This window comes from Coffea arabica, chromosome 9e, assembly GCF_036785885.1.
Source record: "Coffea arabica cultivar ET-39 chromosome 9e, Coffea Arabica ET-39 HiFi, whole genome shotgun sequence".
NCBI lineage: Eukaryota > Viridiplantae > Streptophyta > Magnoliopsida > Gentianales > Rubiaceae > Coffea > Coffea arabica.
The window spans coordinates 24,198,079-24,206,897 of NC_092327.1; the positions used below are offsets into that span (position 1 = coordinate 24,198,079).

Sequence of the window (8,819 nt, forward strand, 5' to 3'; positions counted from 1 at the left end):
ATGAGAATGTCCGTTCCAATATTAGGAAACGCACTGAGCAATATGCCAAATATGCTAATAAAGGTCGTCAAAAGCTGGTATTTGAGCCTGGTAATTGGGTCTGGTTACATATACGCAAAGAGCGTTTTCCAATTAACGCAGTAACAAGTTGCTGCCACATGGTAATGGTCCTTTCCAAGTGCTTGAATGTATCAATGATAACCCCTACAAGTTGAAACTACCAAGTGAGTATGGTGTTAGTGCGACATTCAACGTTTCTAATTTGAGTCCTTTTGATGCAGATGATGCTTTAGATTTGAGGATAAATCTTTTTCAAAAAGAGAGGAATGATAACAACGAGGTTGGAGGCATTGATAATCAAGTTCATGGTTTGAGTAATGATCAAGTTCTTGTTCCAGTGGGACCGATTACTAGAGCTCGCGCCAAGAAACTTAAAGTGCAACTCAACACATTAGTTCATGTTGTTCGTGAATCAATTGAAGGTTCAAAGATGGTTGAAGATCTTAATCAAGAAGAACATTCAATTGTTACATTGCTTCAAGTGATCCAACAAGCTAGTCCGTAAAGTCGTTGTTTTGGTAGTTGAATTGGTTGCATTTGGCTAGCTCTAAGTTGTTTAAGTAGCCGAATTATTTAGTTGCTATTTGAGTAATTTTTCATGACTTTTTCTTGTTATTTTGATAGTTATTAAGCTCGGCCAGCTTACGGTAAGTCTAGAGGCCAAGATAGTCCATTAGTTTCCTAGTTGGAGAAGGTTTCGTGTCTTGTAAAGTCTATAAAAGAGTTAAAATGTTTTTTCCAGATTAATTAATCAAATTTTCCAGCAAAAATTGAGAGGTTCTCTCTTGGTTTTTCGTGAGCTCCTTTTGAATACTTTAGAGGTTCTCTTGAGTATTCAACTTTGGCTTATCAATCAAGAATCACACTTGATTGTGCCGTCGTTCTACCAAAATCCTAGTTTTCTAACTCGTTAGGTTGTGGGTTGAGATGATATTAAGAAGTTCGCATCTCGAGGGTTAGATTGGGTCATAGATTTTTCGCTACCAAGCTTGAATAGCACTATCACGATCCGGGCTTTTTGATCATGAGCTTCGTATGTAATGGAGATCGTATCAATATTGGCATTGAGTTAATTAAAAAAAAAAGGCATGAAGTATGTATAGATCAACATATTTCTTTATCTAATTAAGTAAGTAGCCATAACTTATGTTCATTTGAACTCAATTTGGTCATAGGGAAGGAAGGGTTGGGTTGAAGGTGAAAGGAGGGGTGATAGGGCTGTCGAGGAAAGAGAAATTGGGGTTGTCAAAGTGAGGGTTAAGGAACATGAGATGGGATAAGGATGGGGTGGCTAGGTGGGAAAGGGACAAGGGCAGGTAGGGGAAGGAAGGGGATGACAAAGAAAAGTTGGGCTGGCAAAAGGGAGCTGGAAGTGATATAGACTATTAAAAGAAATCTTACAAACTTCAATAAAGCCACATCCAAAGAATTTTGAGAAACAAATCTACAATAAAGTTTTCATAAACATCAAAATATGGATTGAAAATTATTTGGAAAATTTTTTTTGAAAATAATATTAAAGTATTTTTTGGAAATGTGAAGTATATGAGATAAAAAAAGATTATTGGTAAAAGTATTCATGATGCAACCAATTTTTTTTAGTAAATCTTATATATATTGACAATAGAAGTGGCAAAATGGATTCATATCCACCAATCCATCCATATAAACCAATCTTAAATGGATTTGGATGATCCATATAAATTCAATGGTTTTAAATGGATAACCATTTAAATCCAATTATGTTGGTGGATTTAAATGGATTATCCATCTTATCCATATACATCCATTTAACTTAAAAAATAGAAAACACATTTATAAAAATGTGAGATAAAATCTTGTGGGACCATCTATTCTTTTCTTCATAACTTCCTCATATGTCAAATTAATTTTGTGGGACCACCTATTCTTTCCTTCATAACTTCCTCACATATCAAGTTGCCAATAACATTAATTGCATTTTATTTGCTTCTAGTTCCTAGACTTCTTCCATCCTTTTCAAAATTATATTTTAGTCTCTACTCTTGTTTTTTTTTAATTAAACTCTCATGTAGTAATGATTGCAAACACTTATATTCTTAAGTAAAGAAAAAGCGAGAATGCATCATGCAGTGTCAAAATAATTTTTATTTTTTAATTCTTTTATTTATAAAAAGAATTTTTCTAACGAGCGTCCCCGCAACATTGGTTAAGATATGTAAATGACAACTTTTTTTTTTCCAAATCCTCATACTTGCAATCCCTCTCCCCTTATCACCTAACCCAACTATCCAAAAAAAAAGACACCTAATTTATTAAGTAATATAAGGTAGCTTGTGTATCAATGGTATAATAAGGAGTTTCATACATTTTTAGGTACTACGTGCACATATGATGAAAATATTTTACTTGTCAAATAACATAAGATTTCATGTTAGAACTGCACTTTTATTCAAGACATCACTCTTGAACAGGAGTGCAAAAAATTGGAAACATAAACTTCTTTTCACTGTAAAGCCGTATTCAATTCATTCAAAAATTATAAAAATGTAGCCAAGTTCTTAATTGTTCATTACTTTACAAAATGATACTTAAAGTAATGACGAAAGATTAAATTGACCACAGCAGTTAAATTTTCTTGGAACTAAACTAATTTTATGAAGTACTGAAATAGAGTAGTAGTACAAGCATTTGTTATTACCAAAAGATTTTAGGTGATTTAAGAATAGAACTTTGGGGATCTGTATTTTTTGGAAAAAAACATTTGGATCTTAAATTTAGGATTTGGGAGAGTAAATGGATAAATGGATGGATCATGGTTTACACTATCCATTTAAATGACATCCATTTAGATCCATTTATTAAATGGTTTTAATTGGATTGGATCAATTTGATCCACTATCCATTTAACTAAAACCATTTATCAACCATATATCCATTTTGCCACTTCTAATTGACAGTGTATACACCATCACTATTAGATCGTGACACACATGCAAAAATTGGATTTTAAATTCAAATTTTACATTAGTTGTCATTTATTCAAAACTGGCAGTGTATATACTATCCAAAACTGTCATTTATCCAAAATTTTAATCCAAACAAACCTATTCAATTAAATAAACTCTTTATTGTATCCACTTAAAATGTAAATTAGAGCATTGCATGGATCAAAATACTAGTATTAAATTAATGAAGGGCCTTTACCACATTTAACGTTGGAGAGAAAAATTCCCCCTACCTCTTAGTAATGTATGTGAAAAACTTTTCATGTAGATTTTTTAATGGTGTTTTTGAATTGTTTTTTGAAAATATACTTTGAGATATTTTAAGATTTAAAATTTTAATGAGGTATTTTTAAAATTGTATAAAATTTTATCACCACCCACTACCATCCCACCATCCTTTTTCCTCTCACTTTATTCCTCCTCCCTCCTCTCTCCGCAACCCCCTCCCCTCTCTTCTCCCCTCACCCCTCTCTCGTAACCCCCTCCCTCTCCCTCGCGATCGCTGGCCATGGTGACCAGTTTGAGGTTGCAACCTGTGACTAGATTTGGTCGTGAGCCGCGATCAAAAGTGGGGAGAGGGAAGGGGCGCAACCTGAGATGCGTTGTATTTTTTGAATTATTTTTAAAATTTATTACTACAGACTTGAAAGATAAAAATAGTTCCTCAAAATGCTCTTAAAATCCAAATGGTTACATATTATCCATGGTACCGGGAAGAAAATATCATGTGCGTCACTTGTCGCGCAATTACTTCGGCAGGTTGTCGCTTGTCACGCACACGAATTTGGTTGTTAAGTGTGGAAAATGATAACGTGTGCGCGTGATAAAATGGATATCCTGTTAAACAACACTACACGTTAACGGCACATGGATCATCTAACTTCTTCTCACACGTTGTATTATTTTGGTCCACCGTAGCATTTTTTTTGGTGGAGCCGCGGATTCCTGAATTGTCATCGCAAGTTGTGTGCGGGTGATGCTTTAAGAGCGGGTGATGCTTTAATTTATGACAGTTGGTGGTGTCAACTGGGTATTAATGACTATGGTGTTCTTCTGCACCGTATGCCAACAAAGGGTTGAATTGAATAAGACAAAAAAAAGAAACCAACCGCCTTTGGCCACTATCACCTTGATGGGAGCGGTAAGTCAAGGGTTCCAATTTTGTCTTTCATCAATTGCGACTATATATGGCTTGTCACTGAAGTGGTTTAAAATCACTACAGGTACGTTACGTACCCATCTGGTTCGATGGTGATTCAGTTCCCATCGATTCCTTCATTAGTCCAGTTGAGCCCTACCCCTTAGAATGTTAGAGTAGGAATAAATGTAGAGTAAACTAACACCGATTGTTAAAAAAAAAAAAAGAAATTGGAGATTTTCCCTAAGTAGTTGGGCTACTGTCAATCTGTCATATGGGAACTAAGAAACGGGAAGGTGTCAAAGAGATTTGAACCTGTGACTTCTAATCCTTAGATCCTCAATCTGTCCAGTTAATGTAATTCATATAGTTTTTGGTAATCATGAATTTTACATCATAATCATATAAATTGATAAAATTTCACCATTATACTAAAATCGTATGAAATTACAACAAAATTTGCAAGAATTACATCAATCAAATAGGACTAGTTATAACTGAACTAGATGGATCCAAATTCTATGAAATAGAATTGTGGAAATCAGTTTCGAAAAACTAATCAAATTTGAAGCTGCAATGATGATGTAGAATGATCACAAGAGTCTTGCATAAAGAAACTAGGGATAATAATAGAAATCTCTCCCTGCGATTTCTCCTATATCACTTAGCATTTTAAAAATTTTAAAAATATCACTTACTTCTTTTAATAATTGTAAAAAGACTATAGTAACTCTTGATTGATATATAATTCATATATCAAATAAATGGAGGTCTAAAAATTTGAAAAAGAAAAAGAAACAAAAGTCACTTTCTTCTCTTTTTTCTTTCTCCGACATTCTCTCTTATTCATTTCTTTGAATGATTATGCAATTTTTTATTTATAAATTATAATAAATTGAATTTTATTTATCTTTTACTTTTTGTCATTGTGATAGAGTGGGGTGTGATTTATTTGTTTTATTCTGAGTTAATTTTTGTAATGATTAGTACAACTTAAATGTTTAGGCCATGGGTTGAGAAGAAATTGGAAAAAAAAATAAGGTTTATAAAAAATCGGTTTTGAGCATATAGAGTTAAATTGGTATTAGTATATTTCTTTATAAATATCTTTTATGTTTTCCAAATTTATATTTTTACAGACTATAACTTTGTGAGGTAGTGATACTATTAGAGTTTGTTTTTAGGTGATAGTTTTTTTTTTGAAGTAAATATAGTGTCTTAGGAGTATTTTATTTAGCAAAGTGAGTAATAGGATAGTTTAGGATTTTTTAAAATTTTGTTACATAAATAATAAAAATACGAGAGGTAAGTGATACTTTTAAATTTTAAGGATTATGAGCGTTTTTGAGAGAAATATCTGGAGAGGTTTTAGATATTATCCCAAAAACTAAGGAAGAACTAGAGAAACAGGTTGTGGGCAGAAATATATAAACAAGGCGCAGAAACTTTACATTTGGAATTTGCCCTTGGGTCGCCGTCCTTTAGGCTTCTGTCCTTGGCATGAAATTGGCCTTTCCCCATCTCTACTGTCAACGTATACTAGTCAAAGTTCAAGGACTGGAAATTTTAGGAAACAAATCGTAGGGAACTTCCATCCGGAAATGCCAATACGGCAACAGGCTCTTTCTCTATTATTAAGACGTGGAAACGGCAGTTTTATGCAGTAAGCAGATTTTTCTACTGGCCAAATATAGTACTTTTTTTTTTCCTCAACGGCAACACTTCATTTATATACCAAAACAGATTACAAACTTTTGAAGCAACTGCCCCTACAATCTGCTTGAAGCAATTCAAGCAGCCAAGTTGGGAAGTCTGTCTTCCATTTAGCTGTTCCTTTCAAGCTTAAAGCTAAGTTTGCCAAACAATGACTAACAGAGTTGTTAATCCTACTCGTGAAGGAAAAACAACGTTCATAAAAGTTGAATTTCAAACTAACTATATCCGACAATACAGTTGCAATAGCTGAGTCTCCTTCCCCACCATTTATTTTATCAATGAGTTACTTACAATCTGATTCGAGCACCACTCTTCTCTAGCCCTATTGTTTTGCCATAAGCATAGCAGCTCTTAAAGCCAGAGCTTCCTCTTGTTTTGCATTTGAACAGCTTGTATTTGGCACTGCCCAAGCTCCCAGAATGTTTCCTTCACAGTCCCTTGCAATCATCCCCCATCCAGCTCTGTCTGTCTTTTGTTGCACAACTGCATTAGAATTTATCTTAACTCACCCCTCTTCTGGTTCCTTCAGCCACACAATCCCTCCTTTCCTTTGTTCCTATAGCTACCAGTTCCCCTTCCAATTCCTGAGCCTCCTGGAACTCCCTCCACTCCGAGTTGCCTTTTTTACTGCTGTCATTGGATCCTTCCTTTACAGGCCAAATATAGTACGACGCAATGAATTTAAGATTTGAACTTATGACCAAAAAAAAAAAAAGCGAATTAACCAAGATGTAATCGGTATGAAATAAGAAACTAATAATGTGTGGATTTCATCTCTCCCCTTAATCTTCCATCTTTTGTTTGTGAACCTTTCGTCAAAATGCATTTCGAATGTGAATAACATTAGACATGATGGTATAAAATTTAAAAAAAATTCAAATTTAATGTATCTAAAACCACATATTTTATAATTACTTAATGTCCTGCCGTTTTCTATTTTTTAAATCTTATCGCTTTCCATCAAAAAAAAAAGAAAAAAGAAAAAATCCTACCACTTCTTTGCTAGTAAAAAATTAAACAAAAATAACCCATATTTTATTATCGCCTACTTGTTCTCTGTTGGTTCCGAAAACTGACCATTCTTCAATAAATGATAAATTTAATCCTCTTTATAGAATTCTTCGGTTACCAAGGAAGAAACAACTGGTTGGACTGCTGAGTTTGTAGAAAAATTGTCCATTTGGAGCAATTTCAATGGTCAATTAATTAAAGATGGAGAAATTGATAAACAAGAAACAGTTTAAGCCCATCATTTTTTTTTTAAATTTTAGCTTAAACTATAAGCGAACCTGCAAAGATTTAAGAGTAAAGGCAAAGTAATTTGTGGATACCACAAAGTTTTTTTTTTGATAACTGGATACCACAAAGTCAAAATAGAAATTACACCACTAAACAAACACATATTATCAATTTATCACAAACAAAATTAATTATTCCCAAATAACACTTCCAACCCCTCCTAGCCCTTGCACCCTTCTAAAATTTAATTCTTGTCCTCTTCTTCCTCCTCAAATGCAGAAACCGGAAAGCTTCTGGAAATCCCAGTTGGGGTAGCAAAAGTAATTTTTTGCGAACTGGGGTCCTGAATAGAAATCTCAGAAATTGTTACCCAGATGAAAAGCTCCTTACTCTTGAAGCTTGTCAACCGTTTCATCCGACGGTCCTCAATAAAAGCCGTGATGTTCGTGTCGTAACTTACGTTGCGGCTTATCGCACTGAATCTGTGCTGCTTCTGTTTCTTCTGCTTCAGCCAAACAAACCCGGTTGATTCATTGTAGCCAACCTCAACGACGTCGTCTAAGGGGAGTAGTCCCCTCGGAAGATTGATTTTCTCTAGAAGTTCCTTTGATTTTACCTTGCAGAGAGATGGGTCGGTGTATATCTGGGCGTTTTCCTTGTGTGTTTCAACTAGTTGTTGGGATGACATTTTCCGGCTTAGTGAGAAATTGCACGGAAATGCGAAGGAATAACGGAAAGAACAGGGAGATGAATTTTTTGGGGAAGCGGAGGTGCCAAAGGGCAGAGAAGGTGACTCGGGTTTATATGTGGGAATAGGGATAGAAGGGTTTCGACGAGATTACAGAAATACCCTTTGTTTTTGGGGTTCGGAGTCTTGGATGGACTCTAGACCGCTAGGGCTAATTGCAAAATGCACCCTAGAATTACAATTGGTTTTGTGTTTGACTTTTGCCGTGGTTAGAGTAATTTGATACCGATTTTTTCTATTTGAGCTGAAAAAGAGTAGGATTTTTCAATTCTTAATTTTTAATTAATTATTTTGAATTACTAGATTGAGAAGAGGTGGAGAGAGGGACCGTAAATAGAAAGAAGCATTGGCGGCCATTTGCTCTATTTCCTAAGAGGATAACGAGCCGGTAGTTGCATTAACTCCTAGCTCAAGTCTCCTTTAGGAGACAATAGCTTCCATTAGAAGAGTTAAAAAGCAAGAAAGGAGAAGGGAAATTTTGAATGCATGACCTCTTGTTTATGGGATTTCAACAATAGTTATTGAATCCGACAAAGGAGGTGGGTCAATCAGTTACTGGTTTAATCATAGGTAAGTGGGATCACTAAATATATTTAAATATTATATCTCATAAATATTAATATAGGGTTTATGGTATAAAATATGCCATAACAAATGCTTATTTAATTTATGTAGTTATAAAATTAATAATTATTATGAGAATTAGCAAAATCTAAATTTAATTAGTAATCCACCAATCTTCAAGTGCAAAATTTTATTTATGATTGGTGTAATTATGTAGTTTATTTACGAATTTTAGGTGCAAAAGTTTATTAGGAATAATTCTTGGATCGAGGCATTGAGTCGGCTGACTTAGGAGTTAGGGGTCAATGGGTTTGACCTTGTCAAACCGAATGACATCATACACACACATATACATACACCTATTCTT

General features: G+C 34.3%; 1 protein-coding gene across 1 annotated transcript; it reads right to left on the minus strand.

Moving 5' to 3' along the window:
- Positions 1–7,384: 7,384 nt before the first annotated feature.
- LOC113729530 (uncharacterized) lies at positions 7,385–7,828 on the minus strand. The gene has a single exon (XM_072065709.1). The coding sequence runs from the start codon at positions 7,826–7,828 to the stop codon at positions 7,385–7,387; it is 444 nt and encodes a 147-aa protein (XP_071921810.1).
- Between the last annotated feature and the right edge of the window lie 991 nt (positions 7,829–8,819).

What these genes read in the sequence shown, in the direction of transcription:
- LOC113729530 (XM_072065709.1), bottom strand. Translation starts at nt 7,828, where the DNA reads ATGTCATCCCAACAACTAGTTGAAACACACAAGGAAAACGCCCAGATA.